Source organism: Phaseolus vulgaris, chromosome 9 (genome assembly GCF_000499845.2).
Source record: "Phaseolus vulgaris cultivar G19833 chromosome 9, P. vulgaris v2.0, whole genome shotgun sequence".
In the NCBI taxonomy this organism is placed as follows: Eukaryota; Viridiplantae; Streptophyta; class Magnoliopsida; order Fabales; family Fabaceae; genus Phaseolus; species Phaseolus vulgaris.
In genome coordinates this window covers 26,700,415-26,724,753 of record NC_023751.2, presented here as the reverse complement: position 1 = coordinate 26,724,753, position 24,339 = coordinate 26,700,415, and the positions used below count along the sequence as shown (strand labels likewise).

The 24,339-nt window shown below is 31.8% G+C and overlaps 2 protein-coding genes across 2 annotated transcripts; both read right to left on the bottom strand.

Annotated features, from left to right (window-relative positions):
- Window positions 1–3,625: 3,625 nt before the first annotated feature.
- LOC137822021 (serine/threonine-protein kinase ATM-like) lies at window positions 3,626–10,235 on the bottom strand. The gene is made up of 13 exons (XM_068626901.1): window positions 10,185–10,235; window positions 9,468–9,562; window positions 9,267–9,375; window positions 7,744–7,833; window positions 7,120–7,199; window positions 6,736–6,814; window positions 5,872–5,918; window positions 5,695–5,794; window positions 5,196–5,327; window positions 4,979–5,113; window positions 4,827–4,892; window positions 4,381–4,524; window positions 3,626–4,006 (listed from the first exon to the last, which is right to left on the bottom strand). The coding sequence occupies exons 1-13, from the start codon at window positions 10,218–10,220 to the stop codon at window positions 3,929–3,931; spliced, it is 1,191 nt and encodes a 396-aa protein (XP_068483002.1). The 5' UTR covers window positions 10,221–10,235; the 3' UTR covers window positions 3,626–3,928.
- A 4,314-nt stretch (window positions 10,236–14,549) lies between these two features.
- Window positions 14,550–21,149, bottom strand: LOC137822700 (serine/threonine-protein kinase ATM-like). Its single transcript, XM_068627647.1, has 13 exons — window positions 21,099–21,149; window positions 20,386–20,480; window positions 20,185–20,293; window positions 18,666–18,755; window positions 18,044–18,123; window positions 17,660–17,738; window positions 16,796–16,842; window positions 16,619–16,718; window positions 16,120–16,251; window positions 15,903–16,037; window positions 15,751–15,816; window positions 15,305–15,448; window positions 14,550–14,930 (listed from the first exon to the last, which is right to left on the bottom strand). The coding sequence occupies exons 1-13, from the start codon at window positions 21,132–21,134 to the stop codon at window positions 14,853–14,855; spliced, it is 1,191 nt and encodes a 396-aa protein (XP_068483748.1). The 5' UTR covers window positions 21,135–21,149; the 3' UTR covers window positions 14,550–14,852.
- Window positions 21,150–24,339: the final 3,190 nt, after the last annotated feature.

Below are 24,339 nucleotides of genomic sequence, written 5' to 3'. Positions count from 1 at the left end.
TCCTACAAGATTCCAATAATTTGACCATAAGATCATTTAATGCATCAAAGTAATCATTCTAAGTGGAAAAAGTAGTTTTTAAGACTAAATCTTCTCTATTTTGCCCAATTTAGATGCCTAAACTAATATAATATATGAGACTATTTGAAACCTATAGGGGTGAATTGTTTTTCAAATCTTTTTCATAAAAGTTTTCTTTCTTGAAGTTCCTTTTAAAACTCTTTTAAGACTAGAAAACTGAATGCAAATATATTGAAAGCAAGATTGACACAAGATTAGATTGTATCACAAATAGAATAAGATAAGCAAATAAAATTTGCATAAGAGGTTTTATACTAGTTCAGACCAACAAGATCCTATATTCACTCTCAACAATTCAACCTTAAATTTTTTTGATTCCATTAACTTCAAAAGTTATTACAATACAATGAACTCTTGAACACTTTCAATAGTATATAAACCAAAACAAGTCTATCAACTATTTTCAACACAAAATGATGCATGCCTTATCAACTCTTGATCACCAAGAACCAAACACTAGAATAATCCAATTACAACAACAAATAATACAAGGAAAAATATTACCAAACGTTCATAGTAGAAGCACACAAGGCTCAATAATGCACAACCTTGATTAGGAAATCTTGATAGCATAAATGAGAGTGAGAAAATGCTTTGAAAAAAACCGTTTTGAATGCTTTTGATCGTAAATGTGTATTTTAAAACATCAAGCCAAGTACTTTATTTATTGAGTTTAGAAAATAGTAATTAAAACTGATACTAAAATATCTAATTGATTATATAACCTTTTAATTAATTATTATTTTGAAAATGAATTACATTTCATATTTAATTGATTATTGCACATGTTAATCAATTAAATTGTTGAGACATGGTTTTCCAACTTTTTGGTTTAACCATTAAACAAGAGATAATTGTTTGTAACACACCCATTTTTGGCTAAAAACTGAATATTGTTTGGACCTCAACCATTTTTCGATAAGCCATTGTTTGGATCCTAACCACTCCTGGATAAATATAAATTATTATTTGAAATGCTGGTTAAGACAATATTTTTTGGACAACAACCATTTCTGACCAAGACAATGTTCTTTAAATAGTAGCCACTCATGGAGAAGACATTGAGTATTATTTGAAACTTAGTCACTTCTGCCTAACACAAATAAAGTTTGTATGAAAGTGTGATCACAAAGATCACAAAATAATGTTCTTCTATAAAGTTTTTAAGGCTACAAAAGAATTTGACAACATTTTGGCATCAAATAGTTGAATATATCTTTTGTTTCCTTATTTAACGAATAACTTTACATAGATATTCGAAGAAGGATTCACTACAAATTCGTAGAGTTGTACTTTGTGTGAATCATCTAGGTAGACAAAAGAGGAAGACATTCCTTGCAATGCAGTAGTAAACTTAAAGAATATTTTTGTTAGGTATAATTGTAAGCTTTAGGTCTGTACGCAGTGAAGAATGTTCCATTTATTAAACAAAGTGAAAATTGCAAGGTGATGTATCATCTGGTAGACGAAGCACTCAGGTCTTACAATATCTTCACATCTTCGGACAAAGCTTCTTCATGTTTCTTACTTTATTGTGACAATAACTTAATCAATATTATGGGGCCATTGGACTTTTGGCATAACAATCTCCTCATTTTTTATGGTTCTTAAAGCAATAAAATTTAAACATGAGATTTTCTTAAAGAGATAGCAACACATCTAGTTTTTACAAATATTTTTTAGATAAACCCTAAACCCTAAACTAACAAGCTTTTAAAATATCATAAAACATAAATTTGATGGGTTGTCAAACTTTTCAATAACACAAAATATTCATTATTCAGATTATATGATTAGGATATATTCTTTGACCATCTGAATACATATTATAGTATGTTTGAAAAGATGAACAAAAACTTAGAATCGTACTTCATGACATAGTTTGTTACATTTTTAAATACAAAAAAACACAATACATATTCTTGAAATTACTCCCCCCCTAAGTTTGTGCATCTATCTTCCTTAAAGCTTCCCTTTAACTTGTACTCCTCCTTTTTATTTTCTAGATATATTTTCCCAATATGCTATGTTCTTCCCTTTTTAAGAAACATCAATAAAGGGTGGACAAACTGAACCATTAGACTTAGTTTACGTATTTAAAGTTAACACCATTGGTGCAAAAAAAGAGGTGGGTAAGATAGACTTGAGTCTAAGATTGAGCAAAAAGGTAGTCATTGCCTTCAATTGGGAACTTCTCCAAGGGATATTTCATATGCTTGAAGTGTTGGTTGAAGTAAAGCACTAGCAACATCTAAATCAGCCTTTAGATGAACATTCTCAGTCTAAAGAATAGGAGCTTGAATTTGAGATTTGAAGGTAAAATTGGGAGTCTCAAGCAAGTCTTGAGTGTAACATCCAAAAATTTATAATATTTTCCTATAAAATAATGACATGTTAGACATTCCAATCGTCTAATATATTTTACAGTTATACAAATTTCTATTAGAATATATATACATTTTATTTGACTTTGTTACAAACTTATACCATTCTCAGAACAAAGGATCATTTAATAAGTCTAAATAATAAAATCATCTACGATAATAAATGAATAAAGATAAGTCCCTCGAATTGACTATTAACATGACTTTAGACAGGTTAAACTTAGATTAGACGGTCAAACCTTGACTAGATAATCAAACTTGGACTAAACCTTGACATATTTATAAACTCTTATTTTAAATTGTCTAGTTATTTATTGATTAGACACTACAATACTTGTACGCACTAAAATATATTCATAAAGTCTGATTTTAAACTATCTAACCACTAGTTTTTAATCAAAGAACTTTCTAACAGAGTTCCATGTAAAGCTGATTAGACGCTGTAGAATAAACATTAAATGCTCTCTATAACTATACATGAAATGATAGACGCTCATTACAGCTTTTATATATAGATATAGGTTGGATAGTTAATTTAGAGTGAGGTAATAGTTAGAAGGCTAATTACATTGGCTGTGGAACCTGTCGAGGCTGGTCAAGATCAATAGGCCAAGTTACATTGAAAGCATTCCAACACACTTATATAAAAATACAAATAGATTCTACTTTGATCGAGTCCTTAATTAAGTACTGAATACGAAATTTATAGACTTTTACAGTAGAAATTTAATATATACTAAAAATATAATAACATTCAGAACTGTTTTATAATTTCAGAAGAAAAATGTTTACAGTATAAAAGAGAGTCTAATGATAGAAAGAACACGTTGCTGATACAACTTGATCGCATTGTAGCATTTGTGGCGGTGTCGTAGCAACACGTTGAGCTTCATCTAAAGCTCAAAGGTATCTACATGATCTTTCCATTCTTCAAAGTCGTAGCTTTCTTCGAGTTGGACAAGATCAAGTTCATAAGCGCATTGCATGTAGGTGGGTCTGGAGGCACGAATCCCATGGTAGAAGTTCATAATATGCAAATATAATTTGAAATAATATTTTGATGGGTGCTTACACAACCATAAGATAAAAATTGTATTGTGAAACAAAACTAACTTAATTGATCCATTTTCTACCCCACAATTAATAAATTTTATCAGCAATAAAAACTAAGAATGTCACCACTTATTATAAGAGATTTTCTTGTAGAGTTGTTTTTAATTGAAGGGTTGGTGGAAGGGATGTATTAAGTGAACAGGTGATACGAAAAAGCTATTCCTTTCGCATCCTTTAACATGCAACCATTTTACAACTCACCGAACAAAATTTCAAAAAATAATACAACAAAAAAAGCGAAAGAAACTGGTCACAGCATATGCTAATCGAGGAGGAAAAGTCCAACGAAGTAGATAACCGCCGCCTATACAAGATGATTCAGTATCAAAGGGTATAAAGAAGGGTGCCAATTACAACCAAGCTCCCCAACCAGGAAACATTTGACACAATCGCTCAGAATCAATTGCATCTTGGATGAGTTGTTGCACCTGCAAGTAAAGGTACCAACCATAATTTTATTTTTTCATGGGATATTAGAATATGTACATTTTTAGACTGCAAACAACAGTACAAGTAGCCAGATGGTATTTACAAATTGCAGGCAATTGATGAACTATATTCTCCACTAAGATGGATGTAACTGTATGGTATGAGGGTCGAATATGAATGCACAATGTATCTAGCAGGTTAAACTCTTAAAGCGTAACACCACTCATTTTGACAAGTTTATGTTCCAACTTCAAATTGGATGAATATACATTATCCAACCCACTTTATCAGCTAAAATTGGATGAAGAAAAAAAAGAAAGAAAACGAAATAGTCCTTATTTAGTCATTTGGCAGAGATATGCCAACAAAATACCTGCCCGTGGATGCTACGCATTTCACCATCTTCATACCCATCTAGCTTTTGCTTGACACGTAGAAGGGCTCGTGTAGCATCCTTATTTCCTTGGTAATCATTTTGTGGTTCCTCCAAACTTGTATCAAAATCATCATCCAAATCCTGGGGAGAAAAGGAGAAAGGTCACGCTGTATGTAAATCAAGTAATACAAGTTGAACATATTTACAACCAGATCAAAATCGAGGAGAACCAGCAACATTCTTGAGAACCCAAAAAAGAATAGAATATCCAAGTCATTATGCTAAGTGCTAATTTAGGTTAGCAGTCCTCCTGTTATATACTTATTTCCACAATTTATGATAAGTGCTAATTTATGCTAGTCGACGAACACTCATGAGATGCTGAACATTTATTAAATAAAGAAACTAACATAAGACAGTCTAAAAACCTGCAGACACCGTACCTTTTGACGCTGCAAGGCTTTCAGAGGAGATAAAGCCCACTTATAAAGAGGATCGTGTATGAAAACCTGCAGAGGACACTCATCTTTTAGGAAGAGATTATAGAAAAGGAAGTTCAATTCATACTACAAAAATTTGACTGAAGTATGATTACTTCCACAATCGTCAGCAATGCTTCTTTGTTTGTCCGCATGACAGACAGTGTTTCCTCACAACATCTCCGGAAAACCCCCTCTACTCCAGTTACACCCATTCCATCAATTATGTCTCTTGTAAGCCTAAAGGGAACCTGCCAGCAGTTACAGGTGATATCAACAATCCAGATGAAGTATGGAAAAAAGGGCATGACTCAAGGACTATCAAGTACATACCCGTTCTGGGGTCTTAAGCATCCAGCCTTGTTCAAAAGCAACACCAAGATCTATGTGAATAACCTCAGCAGTCGCCTGATCAATTAAAATATTCATCGAATGTCGATCTCCAAGGCCCACGATATAGCCAACCTGAATATGAATCAACTAATAAGTATACCAAGGATTGTAATACATTGATGTAGATGTGATTTTGGTGATCTTCCAGATATTTTTTTTTTTTACTTAAAGGCTATTTTAAAATAAAACAGAAATCATATATGATAGTGGATCGAGATGACATGAATGGGCAACATATGAACGGCTAGTTCAGAAGTCAGAGTAGTATTCATTCCAACATGGTTGCACTATCCCAAAACATTAGATATTTCCCTTCAGAATTGAGGAAAAAAATATAGACCCTTCAAACAGGCGCACTTGATACCTATGAGCCATATTCAGGTCTGACAATCCATATGTTGAAAAAATAAGCATGCATGGAAAAGTATAATGCTATTACCATAGAACTAGCAGCAACACTTCGAGAATACGCAAGTCTCTTTTCAAACCACTCAGCTGGCTGTAGAAATCTCTCCAAGAAAAAGTAATGCATAACAGGCCTGCATGAAAATATGATTAAGCAATGAAGCCGATCACGTGATCTGGGTCATCTAAAAGATAAGGACAGGAAAGTTACCTGAAATTATTGCAAACTTCCTGGAATGCTTTGCGCTTGTCCCTCTCCTATCAAGAAAACATCAAACGTAGTATAGTATTATTCTATTTGACATAAAAAAAATAAAAGGTATTAAAATAAATAGCTTTGTTATATATTTATGCTATCAGTCTGTTTTTTCATTTTTTTGGTTTGCATGCAATTTGTCAATGCATAGTTTATTAGTTGAATAAGTTAAACGATTGTGAAGAATTGAAAAATGAATTTCACTTGATCATGCATAAGCACTAAAAGATCCCCAACATTATTATCTAATGTACTGCTTCACCAATTTCAATACAAACTATAATTGTAGCCTAAGTCAAAGCTATTTTGACGATGATGATGATGAAGATATAAATATTTGAGCACGAATGAAAGGGTTTCAACCAGTCCAGAAATGATAATTTTTCTGAGATTTACTCCACAGGAATTATTTATAAAGTCTAACCAGTTCCCATTCTCTTCACCGCCCCTGTTTAGTTAAAAAAGATGGTTTATTTACTCTATAGTGATCATTACATGATATCTTTTCTTCTCAAGCTATTGGCTTTTTATCAAGTTTATCAAACTTGATAAGATGAATGAGTCAGTCCGTTCCGCGGCTAAAGACAAATCCAATCTTTAGAATTATTTCCAGCACACCTTACAGCCCAGTTATGTAGTATTTAATTTAGGTCTTTAATCCAAACTAGACATTTTATATTTTATAGTAAACAGTTTTTTGTCCCCTCCCACTCAATTCTTTTCAGATATAAATTCAGATTGTCATCACCTTAGAAAACTATAAAACAAACAGTATATGATAACTAAGTTGACATAAGTACTTAAATATTATCTTCTTACATTTGCCATGTGCTCTCGGCATTTAAGGAATGACCAATCTCCCATTCCATAGCGACCATGAGCACCTCCATTTCTCATGCTGAAAGTTGAAGAAAAACTGTTAGATATAAAGCCATTCATGGTACAGTATTAGTCTATGACCATATGGTCTAGAAATTGATCCATGTTCCCTAATAAATGCCATATTTTAGCAAAGGTAGGGTAAAGAGTGCATTGTCCATTTTTCAAGCCCAAAGGGTTTTTGATAGAAGGGGTTAATATAAAACCATTCATGTACTTTCACGCAATAGCTTTTGGGATAGTTGGTTGACAACATGAATCAGTTGCTTCAAAGATAAAAAGATCAAGAAATTGTGCAGCAAAACTTGTCTTTCTTTGACTGACCTCCCTATAAGGTATTCACCGAGAGGAAGAGTTCCATTAACCCACTCAAGAACACCAGCACTTGGAGTAAAAGGAACAACCTGTTCATAGAAAGTTAAAATTCTAAACCATTTTAAGAACTTAATCTCTTCCTGCCATAACTTCAAAACTATAGTACAAAATAGACAATCTGAAGGAAAAAATAATTTCATATAACCCTCAAGTACATCCCTTTTCGGAGTTAAGTTTATAAATGCTTAACCAACAAAGAAGAAATGGACGTTCTTTTGATTTTTAGGCAGAAAAAATATAGAGTAGGATTTTATTTTCCAGGCCAAGAAATTCCTACGCAAGTCTGAAGCAGAACATAAATGTTTAGGAAGTAGCCTTTATTGTGCAAGGGAAAAAATTATATGAAAAAACTGTCATGGGAACAAGATCATTCTGCAAAAGCATATTATGCATAGTAAACAGGCAATTCTAATTCAAGAGTAATGCAAAATTAATGAAATTCCCATCTCACTTTACATGTTACTCCCTGAAACTGTTTACAGATAGTTGATTGACTCTGTCAATGACATTGTTACAATTCACAAACCAATCACCAGCACTAAAGACCAAGAACTTTAAAACAGCAGAATATACCTTGTAGGTCCGAACTCCTAGTCTTCTTTTCCATGTATCTTGATGGTTCCTGAGGAATGTGTTGACTAAACCAAAGAATTGTTCCATTACCTACAAGAAATCAGCAGTTTAATATAACCATCAAAATAAACAACATATATGAGAAAAATAAGATTCCTTTAGACATGCAGATTCCCTTGTAGAAAATGTGAATAAAGAAAGAGATAACATGTCTTACACTATTACTAATAATATATACCGAAATCTCTAACTTGGACAAGCCAAAAAAGTTTTCTAAAATAGGATATATAGACTTAATATCTTTAGTAGTGTTATCGATATCGGATAATGGATCATCGGAGACCCCATAAATACTTTATAAAGCTATAATGGAAATCATAATGGGTTATGGCGGAAGGTGTTGTGGCAGAGATAAAAAAATGAGTTGTGGATTGCAATAAGTATAATGTTTTAAATGGGTCAAAAATAGGTCCAGAAAAACTAATTTTAAAAGTGTAGGTTTTGACTCTTAATTAGGTTTAACAGCTCATGCAAATGCAACACATTCAAATTTTATTTGAATAATTAGGATTTTAGGGTTTTATTAGTTAAAAATTGGAATGGGCCAAAGGCCCAAACTTATTAGGGTTTTTCAAAATTAGGTTTAAGGTCCTTTATCTTTGTCATGCGTCACATGGTCCCTTCTCATTTATATTAAGAAATGGGTTTTAAGCCTAACTCAACCTTATAAAACCGGATTATAAGGTGAGATTTGCACTCACTCATATACTATGAAATTTTTTTAGCTCTAGCCGATGTGGGATCTCCAACACACTCGCTCACGCCAAGACCTACCAACTCGTGCATGGGACTATATATTATGGATGGTAGTACGATAGCGGGTAGCCTGATAAATCCAACAAACTCTCGCTAGGATAGACTCTAAATCACTCTGATACCATATAAAAAAGTGAACTTTAAGACTAACTCAACCTTATAAAACTGGCTTATAAGGTAAGATTCACACCCATTTATATACTATGAAAATTCCTTATCTCTAGTGGATGTGGGATTTTCAACAATTTACAAATGTGATAACAGTCTAAATATATAGACTATTTACAACCTAATTAAGGAAAGAAATAATAGGTAATTAAAGTTATACAAATCAAATCAAATCTCCAAAAGATATCAAATGAAAAAACGGAATCTGTACTAATTATGGAATAATTATCTCCTAATCATGCAACATATATCAAATGACTAAAACCAGAACAAAAAATTATATATGAATAGCAAAAACTAATACTTTAGAGTATAGCAACCAAAATAAAAAAATTGAGGTAAATTATATGGGCTAAAAATGTATTTAAAGCTTTAATTTAATATTACAATTAACAAAAAGCAGTGTTTTGAAACATAAATTTCTCTAATAAGGCTTCAAATTTGATTTTTTTTCTAAACATGGACAAATAAATAATTTGGCACAACTTCAATAATAGATGCAAAAAAGATTACAAAGCATAAGCTAAAGAAATTCATACAGCATCCTGTCTTAGGTCATCATTTCCAGATTTTGCCAGTTGTCGATATCTGCAGCCATCAGAACCAAAGCATTCAACAACTTTTGGAGCATTTATACCATTCATTATCCTGCACACCAAACCAGCACAAAGTAGATTGATGCATCAAATTTTGCATCCTACAAAAATGCTCTTTCAATGCTACAAATGTTTGATACTTACATAACTGAATCTGCTAGTCCTTTGAAGTAAGGAAAAGTTCCTTCACGATACTGACAACTATGATCAATTGATACTGTAGCTGTCACTACAGGTACCTAAATGTCCGAAGTACATGCAAATATACAAGTTTAGCTTTGACAACGTATCTTCAATGCTCATGTAAATATATACAACCAAAATGTAATAGGAAATGTATACACAGGCAGGCAAAAATTATGCGAAAAAAAGATCAATATAAGTTAAAATCTTCTGCACTATGACATTTTAACCGGTCTGGTCTTTCTAAATTAGATTTTCTTAGTGGGTTTGGTATGACCTCCAGGTTTGCTGTTCTGTTTTCTTTTTAAATAATATTTAGATATGCTACAACTGATTGTTACAAGCTAGAGTGACAACCTGGTAGGGATTGTAGCTAGTGTAGTGATGCCTAAGCACAACTGTTTCATTTTAAAATATAACTTCCTATTTGAAGTTTTTAAATATTCTGAGTTTATGCCTTAGAATCTTCTTCATATGTTAGACATGCTCAATAGCTGAAGTCGTCCAATGATTTGAAGATGTTTTTTGATATTTCTTTAGTTACTTAGGAGTTAGTTATTTTCTGTCAACTATCTTTGCAGGCCCATTATATATAAGGTTGCTTGTGTAACTAACTAGTATACAAGAAGTTTGTAATTCTTGGAGCGTTTGTTGCAATCCTCTAAGTGAATCTCTCACATTTTTTTCCTCTGTTGATTGCAATTCTGTAGCCATCCAGTAGACTCATCTAGTATAAAGAGAATTCTTTTCTCAAACTATTTTTGTGTTCTTTCTTCCATGTGCATTCTGTGTTGTTTGTTTATTCCTGCACACTTGATACCACGATCACCAACATTCTCAAATATACCACAATCCAAAATCTTAGAGCAATTCACCGATTTGATCAACACATGTTATTATGATTTGAATTACATTACAAAGAAATATTTAAATATATTCACCAGAGTATTACACACATGTTTCAAGCTTTATACTTATTTGTTTCAGTACCTCCTAATCCAATTAATATTTTGGTTTGACAAAATATTTATATTTTGATATGTAAGTATACATGTTGTTTACCCTACAATACAAGTCAATTAAATTATGGTCACAGGATTTTTATTATTTTTCAAATATAATAGATTTTTTATTTTATGCAAAAATTAGAACTTCATTTTTTTTGGAAATATTTTTGTTAAAATCCCAAAAGTAACATGATGTAAATACAGATCATATTTTAAAATCCCAAATGTAAAATTGATAATAGAATACTTTAGAGTAAATATTACATACATTAACTGTTGATATCATTTCCAATTATTGTATATGGACCTCAACTGTGTCCTTTGCCATTAATCCACTCACCGCTCCATGCTTACACTCAGTGGATGGTCTTAATTTCACTGTTATCTTTTTGTTGCTCTTTTTCCTTTAATTCCTACAAGATTCCAATAATTTGACCATAAGATCATTTAATGCATCAAAGTAATCATTCTAAGTGGAAAAAGTAGTTTTTAAGACTAAATCTTCTCTATTTTGCCCAATTTAGATGCCTAAACTAATATAATATATGAGACTATTTGAAACCTATAGGGGTGAATTGTTTTTCAAATCTTTTTCATAAAAGTTTTCTTTCTTGAAGTTCCTTTTAAAACTCTTTTAAGACTAGAAAACTGAATGCAAATATATTGAAAGCAAGATTGACACAAGATTAGATTGTATCACAAATAGAATAAGATAAGCAAATAAAATTTGCATAAGAGGTTTTATACTAGTTCAGACCAACAAGATCCTATATTCACTCTCAACAATTCAACCTTAAATTTTTTTGATTCCATTAACTTCAAAAGTTATTACAATACAATGAACTCTTGAACACTTTCAATAGTATATAAACCAAAACAAGTCTATCAACTATTTTCAACACAAAATGATGCATGCCTTATCAACTCTTGATCACCAAGAACCAAACACTAGAATAATCCAATTACAACAACAAATAATACAAGGAAAAATATTACCAAACGTTCATAGTAGAAGCACACAAGGCTCAATAATGCACAACCTTGATTAGGAAATCTTGATAGCATAAATGAGAGTGAGAAAATGCTTTGAAAAAAACCGTTTTGAATGCTTTTGATCGTAAATGTGTATTTTAAAACATCAAGCCAAGTACTTTATTTATTGAGTTTAGAAAATAGTAATTAAAACTGATACTAAAATATCTAATTGATTATATAACCTTTTAATTAATTATTATTTTGAAAATGAATTACATTTCATATTTAATTGATTATTGCACATGTTAATCAATTAAATTGTTGAGACATGGTTTTCCAACTTTTTGGTTTAACCATTAAACAAGAGATAATTGTTTGTAACACACCCATTTTTGGCTAAAAACTGAATATTGTTTGGACCTCAACCATTTTTCGATAAGCCATTGTTTGGATCCTAACCACTCCTGGATAAATATAAATTATTATTTGAAATGCTGGTTAAGACAATATTTTTTGGACAACAACCATTTCTGACCAAGACAATGTTCTTTAAATAGTAGCCACTCATGGAGAAGACATTGAGTATTATTTGAAACTTAGTCACTTCTGCCTAACACAAATAAAGTTTGTATGAAAGTGTGATCACAAAGATCACAAAATAATGTTCTTCTATAAAGTTTTTAAGGCTACAAAAGAATTTGACAACATTTTGGCATCAAATAGTTGAATATATCTTTTGTTTCCTTATTTAACGAATAACTTTACATAGATATTCGAAGAAGGATTCACTACAAATTCGTAGAGTTGTACTTTGTGTGAATCATCTAGGTAGACAAAAGAGGAAGACATTCCTTGCAATGCAGTAGTAAACTTAAAGAATATTTTTGTTAGGTATAATTGTAAGCTTTAGGTCTGTACGCAGTGAAGAATGTTCCATTTATTAAACAAAGTGAAAATTGCAAGGTGATGTATCATCTGGTAGACGAAGCACTCAGGTCTTACAATATCTTCACATCTTCGGACAAAGCTTCTTCATGTTTCTTACTTTATTGTGACAATAACTTAATCAATATTATGGGGCCATTGGACTTTTGGCATAACAATCTCCTCATTTTTTATGGTTCTTAAAGCAATAAAATTTAAACATGAGATTTTCTTAAAGAGATAGCAACACATCTAGTTTTTACAAATATTTTTTAGATAAACCCTAAACCCTAAACTAACAAGCTTTTAAAATATCATAAAACATAAATTTGATGGGTTGTCAAACTTTTCAATAACACAAAATATTCATTATTCAGATTATATGATTAGGATATATTCTTTGACCATCTGAATACATATTATAGTATGTTTGAAAAGATGAACAAAAACTTAGAATCGTACTTCATGACATAGTTTGTTACATTTTTAAATACAAAAAAACACAATACATATTCTTGAAATTACTCCCCCCCTAAGTTTGTGCATCTATCTTCCTTAAAGCTTCCCTTTAACTTGTACTCCTCCTTTTTATTTTCTAGATATATTTTCCCAATATGCTATGTTCTTCCCTTTTTAAGAAACATCAATAAAGGGTGGACAAACTGAACCATTAGACTTAGTTTACGTATTTAAAGTTAACACCATTGGTGCAAAAAAAGAGGTGGGTAAGATAGACTTGAGTCTAAGATTGAGCAAAAAGGTAGTCATTGCCTTCAATTGGGAACTTCTCCAAGGGATATTTCATATGCTTGAAGTGTTGGTTGAAGTAAAGCACTAGCAACATCTAAATCAGCCTTTAGATGAACATTCTCAGTCTAAAGAATAGGAGCTTGAATTTGAGATTTGAAGGTAAAATTGGGAGTCTCAAGCAAGTCTTGAGTGTAACATCCAAAAATTTATAATATTTTCCTATAAAATAATGACATGTTAGACATTCCAATCGTCTAATATATTTTACAGTTATACAAATTTCTATTAGAATATATATACATTTTATTTGACTTTGTTACAAACTTATACCATTCTCAGAACAAAGGATCATTTAATAAGTCTAAATAATAAAATCATCTACGATAATAAATGAATAAAGATAAGTCCCTCGAATTGACTATTAACATGACTTTAGACAGGTTAAACTTAGATTAGACGGTCAAACCTTGACTAGATAATCAAACTTGGACTAAACCTTGACATATTTATAAACTCTTATTTTAAATTGTCTAGTTATTTATTGATTAGACACTACAATACTTGTACGCACTAAAATATATTCATAAAGTCTGATTTTAAACTATCTAACCACTAGTTTTTAATCAAAGAACTTTCTAACAGAGTTCCATGTAAAGCTGATTAGACGCTGTAGAATAAACATTAAATGCTCTCTATAACTATACATGAAATGATAGACGCTCATTACAGCTTTTATATATAGATATAGGTTGGATAGTTAATTTAGAGTGAGGTAATAGTTAGAAGGCTAATTACATTGGCTGTGGAACCTGTCGAGGCTGGTCAAGATCAATAGGCCAAGTTACATTGAAAGCATTCCAACACACTTATATAAAAATACAAATAGATTCTACTTTGATCGAGTCCTTAATTAAGTACTGAATACGAAATTTATAGACTTTTACAGTAGAAATTTAATATATACTAAAAATATAATAACATTCAGAACTGTTTTATAATTTCAGAAGAAAAATGTTTACAGTATAAAAGAGAGTCTAATGATAGAAAGAACACGTTGCTGATACAACTTGATCGCATTGTAGCATTTGTGGCGGTGTCGTAGCAACACGTTGAGCTTCATCTAAAGCTCAAAGGTATCTACATGATCTTTCCATTCTTCAAAGTCGTAGCTTTCTTCGAGTTGGACAAGATCAAGTTCATAAGCGCATTGCATGTAGGTGGGTCTGGAGGCACGAATCCCATGGTAGAAGTTCATAATATGCAAATATAATTTGAAATAATATTTTGATGGGTGCTTACACAACCATAAGATAAAAATTGTATTGTGAAACAAAACTAACTTAATTGATCCATTTTCTACCCCACAATTAATAAATTTTATCAGCAATAAAAACTAAGAATGTCACCACTTATTATAAGAGATTTTCTTGTAGAGTTGTTTTTAATTGAAGGGTTGGTGGAAGGGATGTATTAAGTGAACAGGTGATACGAAAAAGCTATTCCTTTCGCATCCTTTAACATGCAACCATTTTACAACTCACCGAACAAAATTTCAAAAAATAATACAACAAAAAAAGCGAAAGAAACTGGTCACAGCATATGCTAATCGAGGAGGAAAAGTCCAACGAAGTAGATAACCGCCGCCTATACAAGATGATTCAGTATCAAAGGGTATAAAGAAGGGTGCCAATTACAACCAAGCTCCCCAACCAGGAAACATTTGACACAATCGCTCAGAATCAATTGCATCTTGGATGAGTTGTTGCACCTGCAAGTAAAGGTACCAACCATAATTTTATTTTTTCATGGGATATTAGAATATGTACATTTTTAGACTGCAAACAACAGTACAAGTAGCCAGATGGTATTTACAAATTGCAGGCAATTGATGAACTATATTCTCCACTAAGATGGATGTAACTGTATGGTATGAGGGTCGAATATGAATGCACAATGTATCTAGCAGGTTAAACTCTTAAAGCGTAACACCACTCATTTTGACAAGTTTATGTTCCAACTTCAAATTGGATGAATATACATTATCCAACCCACTTTATCAGCTAAAATTGGATGAAGAAAAAAAAGAAAGAAAACGAAATAGTCCTTATTTAGTCATTTGGCAGAGATATGCCAACAAAATACCTGCCCGTGGATGCTACGCATTTCACCATCTTCATACCCATCTAGCTTTTGCTTGACACGTAGAAGGGCTCGTGTAGCATCCTTATTTCCTTGGTAATCATTTTGTGGTTCCTCCAAACTTGTATCAAAATCATCATCCAAATCCTGGGGAGAAAAGGAGAAAGGTCACGCTGTATGTAAATCAAGTAATACAAGTTGAACATATTTACAACCAGATCAAAATCGAGGAGAACCAGCAACATTCTTGAGAACCCAAAAAAGAATAGAATATCCAAGTCATTATGCTAAGTGCTAATTTAGGTTAGCAGTCCTCCTGTTATATACTTATTTCCACAATTTATGATAAGTGCTAATTTATGCTAGTCGACGAACACTCATGAGATGCTGAACATTTATTAAATAAAGAAACTAACATAAGACAGTCTAAAAACCTGCAGACACCGTACCTTTTGACGCTGCAAGGCTTTCAGAGGAGATAAAGCCCACTTATAAAGAGGATCGTGTATGAAAACCTGCAGAGGACACTCATCTTTTAGGAAGAGATTATAGAAAAGGAAGTTCAATTCATACTACAAAAATTTGACTGAAGTATGATTACTTCCACAATCGTCAGCAATGCTTCTTTGTTTGTCCGCATGACAGACAGTGTTTCCTCACAACATCTCCGGAAAACCCCCTCTACTCCAGTTACACCCATTCCATCAATTATGTCTCTTGTAAGCCTAAAGGGAACCTGCCAGCAGTTACAGGTGATATCAACAATCCAGATGAAGTATGGAAAAAAGGGCATGACTCAAGGACTATCAAGTACATACCCGTTCTGGGGTCTTAAGCATCCAGCCTTGTTCAAAAGCAACACCAAGATCTATGTGAATAACCTCAGCAGTCGCCTGATCAATTAAAATATTCATCGAATGTCGATCTCCAAGGCCCACGATATAGCCAACCTGAATATGAATCAACTAATAAGTATACCAAGGATTGTAATACATTGATGTAGATGTGATTTTGGTGATCTTCCAGATATTTTTTTTTTTTACTTAAAGGCTATTTTAAAATAAAACAGAAATCATATATGATAGTGGATCGAGATGACATGAATGGGCAACATATGAACGGCTAGTTCAGAAGTCAGAGTAGTATTCATTCCAACATGGTTGCACTATCCCAAAACATTAGATATTTCCCTTCAGAATTGAGGAAAAAAATATAGACCCTTCAAACAGGCGCACTTGATACCTATGAGCCATATTCAGGTCTGACAATCCATATGTTGAAAAAATAAGCATGCATGGAAAAGTATAATGCTATTACCATAGAACTAGCAGCAACACTTCGAGAATACGCAAGTCTCTTTTCAAACCACTCAGCTGGCTGTAGAAATCTCTCCAAGAAAAAGTAATGCATAACAGGCCTGCATGAAAATATGATTAAGCAATGAAGCCGATCACGTGATCTGGGTCATCTAAAAGATAAGGACAGGAAAGTTACCTGAAATTATTGCAAACTTCCTGGAATGCTTTGCGCTTGTCCCTCTCCTATCAAGAAAACATCAAACGTAGTATAGTATTATTCTATTTGACATAAAAAAAATAAAAGGTATTAAAATAAATAGCTTTGTTATATATTTATGCTATCAGTCTGTTTTTTCATTTTTTTGGTTTGCATGCAATTTGTCAATGCATAGTTTATTAGTTGAATAAGTTAAACGATTGTGAAGAATTGAAAAATGAATTTCACTTGATCATGCATAAGCACTAAAAGATCCCCAACATTATTATCTAATGTACTGCTTCACCAATTTCAATACAAACTATAATTGTAGCCTAAGTCAAAGCTATTTTGACGATGATGATGATGAAGATATAAATATTTGAGCACGAATGAAAGGGTTTCAACCAGTCCAGAAATGATAATTTTTCTGAGATTTACTCCACAGGAATTATTTATAAAGTCTAACCAGTTCCCATTCTCTTCACCGCCCCTGTTTAGTTAAAAAAGATGGTTTATTTACTCTATAGTGATCATTACATGATATCTTTTCTTCTCAAGCTATTGGCTTTTTATCAAGTTTATCAAACTTGATAAGATGAATGAGTCAGTCCGTTCCGCGGCTAAAGACAAATCCAATCTTTAGAATTATTTCCAGCACACCTTACAGCCCAGTTATGTAGTATTTAATTTAGGTCTTTAATCCAAACTAGACATTTTATATTTTATAGTAAACAGTTTTTTGTCCCCTCCCACTCAATTCTTTTCAGATATAAATTCAGATTGTCATCACCTTAGAAAACTATAAAACAAACAGTATATGATAACTAAGTTGACATAAGTACTTAAATATTATCTTCTTACATTTGCCATGTGCTCTCGGCATTTAAGGAATGACCAATCTCCCATTCCATAGCGACCATGAGCACCTCCATTTCTCATGCTGAAAGTTGAAGAAAAACTGTTAGATATAAAGCCATTCATGGTACAGTATTAGTCTATGACCATATGGTCTAGAAATTGATCCATGTTCCCTAATAAATGCCATATTTTAGCAAAGGTAGGGTAAAGAGTGCATTGTCCATTTTTCAAGCCCAAAGGGTTTTTGATAGAAGGGGTTAATATAAAACCATTCATGTACTTTCACGCAATAGCTTTTGGGATAGTTGGTTGACAACATGAATCAGTTGCTTCAAAGATAAAAAGATCAAGAAATTGTGCAGCAAAACTTGTCTTTCTTTGACTGACCTCCCTATAAGGTATTCACCGAGAGGAAGAGTTCCATTAACCCACTCAAGAACACCAGCACTTGGAGTAAAAGGAACAACCTGTTCATAGAAAGTTAAAATTCTAAACCATTTTAAGAACTTAATCTCTTCCTGCCATAACTTCAAAACTATAGTACAAAATAGACAATCTGAAGGAAAAATAATTTCATATAACCCTCAAGTACATCCCTTTTCGGAGTTAAGTTTATAAATGCTTAACCAACAAAGAAGAAATGGACGTTCTTTTGATTTTTAGGCAGAAAAATATAGAGTAGGATTTTATTTTCCAGGCCAAGAAATTCCTACGCAAGTCTGAAGCAGAACATAAATGTTTAGGAAGTAGCCTTTATTGTGCAAGGGAAAAAATTATATGAAAAAACTGTCATGGGAACAAGATCATTCTGCAAAAGCATATTATGCATAGTAAACAGGCAATTCTAATTCAAGAGTAATGCAAAATTAATGAAATTCCCATCTCACTTTACATGTTACTCCCTGAAACTGTTTACAGATAGTTGATTGACTCTGTCAATGACATTGTTACAATTCACAAACCAATCACCAGCACTAAAGACCAAGAACTTTAAAACAGCAGAATATACCTTGTAGGTCCGAACTCCTAGTCTTCTTTTCCATGTATCTTGATGGTTCCTGAGGAATGTGTTGACTAAACCAAAGAATTGTTCCATTACCTACAAGAAATCAGCAGTTTAATATAACCATCAAAATAAACAACATATATGAGAAAAATAAGATTCCTTTAGACATGCAGATTCCCTTGTAGAAAATGTGAATAAAGAAAGAGATAACATGTCTTACACTATTACTAATAATATATACCGAAATCTCTAACTTGGACAAGCCAAAAAAGTTTTCTAAAATAGGATATATAGACTTAATATCTTTAGTAGTGTTATCGATATCGGATAATGGATCATCGGAGACCCCATAAATACTTTATAAAGCTATAATGGAAATCATAATGGGTTATGGCGGAAGGTGTTGTGGCAGAGATAAAAAAATGAGTTGTGGATTGCAATAAGTATAATGTTTTAAATGGGTCAAAAATAGGTCCAGAAAAACTAATTTTAAAAGTGTAGGTTTTGACTCTTAATTAGGTTTAACAGCTCATGCAAATGCAACACATTCAAATTTTATTTGAATAATTAGGGTTTTAGGGTTTTATTAGTTAAAAATTGGAATGGGCCAAAGGCCCAAACTTATTAGGGTTTTTCAAAATTAGGTTTAAGGTCCTTTATCTTTGTCATGCGTCACATGGTCCCTTCTCATTTATATTAAGAAATGGGTTTTAAGCCTAACTCAACCTTATAAAACCGGATTATAAGGTGAGATTTGCACTCACTCATATACTATGAAATTTTTTTAGCTCTAGCCGATGTGGGATCTCCAACACACTCGCTCACGCCAAGACCTACCAACTCGTGCATGGGACTATATATTATGGATGGTAGTACGATAGCGGGTAGCCTGATAAATCCAACAAACTCTCGCTAGGATAGACTCTAAATCACTCTGATACCATATAAAAAAGTGAACTTTAAGACTAACTCAACCTTATAAAACTGGCTTATAAGGTAAGATTCACACCCATTTATATACTATGAAAATTCCTTATCTCTAGTGGATGTGGGATTTTCAACAATTTACAAATGTGATAACAGTCTAAATATATAGACTATTTACAACCTAATTAAGGAAAGAAATAATAGGTAATTAAAGTTATACAAATCAAATCAAATCTCCAAAAGATATCAAATGAAAAAACGGAATCTGTACTAATTATGGAATAATTATCTCCTAATCATGCAACATATATCAAATGACTAAAACCAGAACAAAAATTATATATGAATAGCAAAACTAATACTTTAGAGTATAGCAACCAAAATAAAAAATTGAGGTAAATTATATGGGCTAAAAATGTATTTAAAGCTTTAATTTAATATTACAATTAACAAAAGCAGTGTTTTGAAACATAAATTTCTCTAATAAGGCTTCAAATTTGATTTTTTTTCTAAACATGGACAAATAAATAATTTGGCACAACTTCAATAATAGATGCAAAAAAGATTACAAAGCATAAGCTAAAGAAATTCATACAGCATCCTGTCTTAGGTCATCATTTCCAGATTTTGCCAGTTGTCGATATCTGCAGCCATCAGAACCAAAGCATTCAACAACTTTTGGAGCATTTATACCATTCATTATCCTGCACACCAAACCAGCACAAAGTAGATTGATGCATCAAATTTTGCATCCTACAAAAATGCTCTTTCAATGCTACAAATGTTTGATACTTACATAACTGAATCTGCTAGTCCTTTGAAGTAAGGAAAAGTTCCTTCACGATACTGACAACTATGATCAATTGATACTGTAGCTGTCACTACAGGTACCTAAATGTCCGAAGTACATGCAAATATACAAGTTTAGCTTTGACAACGTATCTTCAATGCTCATGTAAATATATACAACCAAATGTAATAGGAATGTATACACAGGCAGGCAAAATTATGCGAAAAAAGATCAATATAAGTTAAAATCTTCTGCACTATGACATTTTAACCGGTCTGGTCTTTCTAAATTAGATTTTCTTAGTGGGTTTGGTATGACCTCCAGGTTTGCTGTTCTGTTTTCTTTTTAAATAATATTTAGATATGCTACAACTGATTGTTACAAGCTAGAGTGACAACCTGGTAGGGATTGTAGCTAGTGTAGTGATGCCTAAGCACAACTGTTTCATTTTAAAATATAACTTCCTATTTGAAGTTTTTAAATATTCTGAGTTTATGCCTTAGAATCTTCTTCATATGTTAGACATGCTCAATAGCTGAAGTCGTCCAATGATTTGAAGATGTTTTTTGATATTTCTTTAGTTACTTAGGAGTTAGTTATTTTCTGTCAACTATCTTTGCAGGCCCATTATATATAAGGTTGCTTGTGTAACTAACTAGTATACAAGAAGTTTGTAATTCTTGGAGCGTTTGTTGCAATCCTCTAAGTGAATCTCTCACATTTTTTTCCTCTGTTGATTGCAATTCTGTAGCCATCCAGTAGACTCATCTAGTATAAAGAGAATTCTTTTCTCAAACTATTTTTGTGTTCTTTCTTCCATGTGCATTCTGTGTTGTTTGTTTATTCCTGCACACTTGATACCACGATCACCAACATTCTCAAATATACCACAATCCAAAATCTTAGAGCAATTCACCGATTTGATCAACACATGTTATTATGATTTGAATTACATTACAAAGAAATATTTAAATATATTCACCAGAGTATTACACACATGTTTCAAGCTTTATACTTATTTGTTTCAGTACCTCCTAATCCAATTAATATTTTGGTTTGACAAATATTTATATTTTGATATGTAAGTATACATGTTGTTTACCCTACAATACAAGTCAATTAATTATGGTCACAGGATTTTTATTATTTTTCAAATATAATAGATTTTTTATTTTATGCAAAATTAGAACTTCATTTTTTTTGGAAATATTTTTGTTAAAATCCCAAAGTAACATGATGTAAATACAGATCATATTTTAAAATCCCAAATGTAAATTGATAATAGAATACTTTAGAGTAAATATTACATACATTAACTGTTGATATCATTTCCAATTATTGTATATGGACCTCAACTGTGTCCTTTGCCATTAATCCACTCACCGCTCCATGCTTACACTCAGTGGATGGTCTTAATTTCACTGTTATCTTTTTGTTGCTCTTTTTCCTTTAATTCCTACAAGATTCCAATAATTTGACCATAAGATCATTTAATGCATCAAAGTATCATTCTAAGTGGAAAAAGTAGTTTTTAAGACTAAATCTTCTCTATTTTGCCCAATTTAGATGCCTAAACTAATATAATATATGAGACTATTTGAAACCTATAGGGGTGAATTGTTTTTCAATCTTTTTCATAAAAGTTTTCTTTCTTGAAGTTCCTTTTAAAACTCTTTTAAGACTAGAAACTGAATGCAAATATATTGAAAGCAAGATTGACACAAGATTAGATTGTATCACAAATAGAATAAGATAAGCAAATAAATTTGCATAAGAGGTTTTATACTAGTTCAGACCAACAAGATCCTATATTCACTCTCAACAATTCAACCTTAATTTTTTTGATTCCATTAACTTCAAAAGTTATTACAATACAATGAACTCTTGAACACTTTCAATAGTATATAAACCAAAACAAGTCTATCAACTATTTTCAACACAAAATGATGCATGCCTTATCAACTCTTGATCACCAAGAACCAAACACTAGAATAATCCAATTACAACAACAAATAATACAAGGAAAATATTACCAAACGTTCATAGTAGAAGCACACAAGGCTCAATAATGCACAACCTTGATTAGGAAATCTTGATAGCATAAATGAGAGTGAGAAAATGCTTTGAAAAAACCGTTTTGAATGCTTTTGATCGTAATGTGTATTTTAAAACATCAAGCCAAGTACTTTATTTATTGAGTTTAGAAAATAGTAATTAAAACTGATACTAAATATCTAATTGATTATATAACCTTTTAATTAATTATTATTTTGAAATGAATTACATTTCATATTTAATTGATTATTGCACATGTTAATCAATTAAATTGTTGAGACATGGTTTTCCAACTTTTTGGTTTAACCATTAAACAAGAGATAATTGTTTGTAACACACCCATTTTTGGCTAAAAACTGAATATTGTTTGGACCTCAACCATTTTTCGATAAGCCATTGTTTGGATCCTAACCACTCCTGGATAAATATAAATTATTATTTGAAATGCTGGTTAAGACAATATTTTTTGGACAACAACCATTTCTGACCAAGACAATGTTCTTTAAATAGTAGCCACTCATGGAGAAGACATTGAGTATTATTTGAAACTTAGTCACTTCTGCCTAACACAAATAAGTTTGTATGAAAGTGTGATCACAAAGATCACAAATAATGTTCTTCTATAAAGTTTTTAAGGCTACAAAAGAATTTGACAACATTTTGGCATCAAATAGTTGAATATATCTTTTGTTTCCTTATTTAACGAATAACTTTACATAGATATTCGAAGAAGGATTCACTACAATTCGTAGAGTTGTACTTTGTGTGAATCATCTAGGTAGACAAAAGAGGAAGACATTCCTTGCAATGCAGTAGTAAACTTAAAGATATTTTTGTTAGGTATAATTGTAAGCTTTAGGTCTGTACGCAGTGAAGAATGTTCCATTTATTAAACAAAGTGAAAATTGCAAGGTGATGTATCATCTGGTAGACGAAGCACTCAGGTCTTACAATATCTTCACATCTTCGGACAAGCTTCTTCATGTTTCTTACTTTATTGTGACAATAACTTAATCAATATTATGGGGCCATTGGACTTTTGGCATAACAATCTCCTCATTTTTTATGGTTCTTAAGCAATAAATTTAAACATGAGATTTTCTTAAAGAGTAGCAACAATCTAGTTTTTACAAATATTTTTTAGATAAACCCTAAACCCTAAACTAACAGCTTTTAAATATCATAAACATAAATTTGATGGGTTGTCAACTTTTCAATAACACAAATATTCATTATTCAGATTATATGATTAGGATATATTCTTTGACCATCTGATACATATTATGTATGTTTGAAAAGATGAACAAAACTTAGAATCGTACTTCATGACATAGTTTGTTACATTTTTTAATACAAAAAACACAATACTATTCTTGAAATTACTCCCCCCTAAGTTTGTGCATCTATCTTCCTTAAGCTTCCCTTTAACTTGTACTCCTCCTTTTTATTTTCTAGATATATTTTCCCAATTGCTATGTTCTTCCCTTTTTAAGAAATCAATAAAGGGTGGACAACTGAACCATTAGACTTAGTTTACGTATTTAAAGTTAACACCATTGGTGCAAAAAAGAGGTGGGTAAGATGACTTGAGTCTAAGATTGAGCAAAAAGGTAGTCATTGCCTTCAATTGGGAACTTCTCCAAGGGATATTTCATATGCTTGAAGTGTTGGTTGAAGTAAAGCACTAGCAACATCTAAATCAGCCTTTAGATGAACATTCTCAGTCTAAAGAATAGGAGCTTGAATTTGAGATTTGAAGGTAAAATTGGGAGTCTCAAGCAAGTCTTGAGTGTAACATCCAAAATTTATAATATTTTCCTATAAATATGACATGTTAGACATTCCAATGTCTAATATATTTTACAGTTATACAATTTCTATTAGAATATATATACATTTTATTTG

Bases quoted from the DNA above. Each gene is read 5' to 3' on its own strand.
- LOC137822700 (XM_068627647.1), bottom strand. From the start codon at position 21,134: ATGGCTACAGAATTGCAATCAACAGAGGAAAAAAAT. The intron at 18,756-20,184 runs GTATGAATTTCT...GATTTCTTGTAG, and splicing joins ATGACCTAAGACAGGATGCT to GTAATGGAACAATTCTTTGG. The intron at 16,719-16,795 runs GTAACTTTCCTG...ATTTTCATGCAG, and splicing joins GAAGTTTGCAATAATTTCAG to GCCTGTTATGCATTACTTTT.
- LOC137822021 (XM_068626901.1), bottom strand. From the start codon at position 10,220: ATGGCTACAGAATTGCAATCAACAGAGGAAAAAAAT. The intron at 5,919-6,735 runs GTAAGAAGATAA...TTTTCTTGATAG, and splicing joins GCCGAGAGCACATGGCAAAT to GAGAGGGACAAGCGCAAAGC. The intron at 4,893-4,978 runs GTAATCATACTT...TGTCCTCTGCAG, and splicing joins CATTGCTGACGATTGTGGAA to GTTTTCATACACGATCCTCT.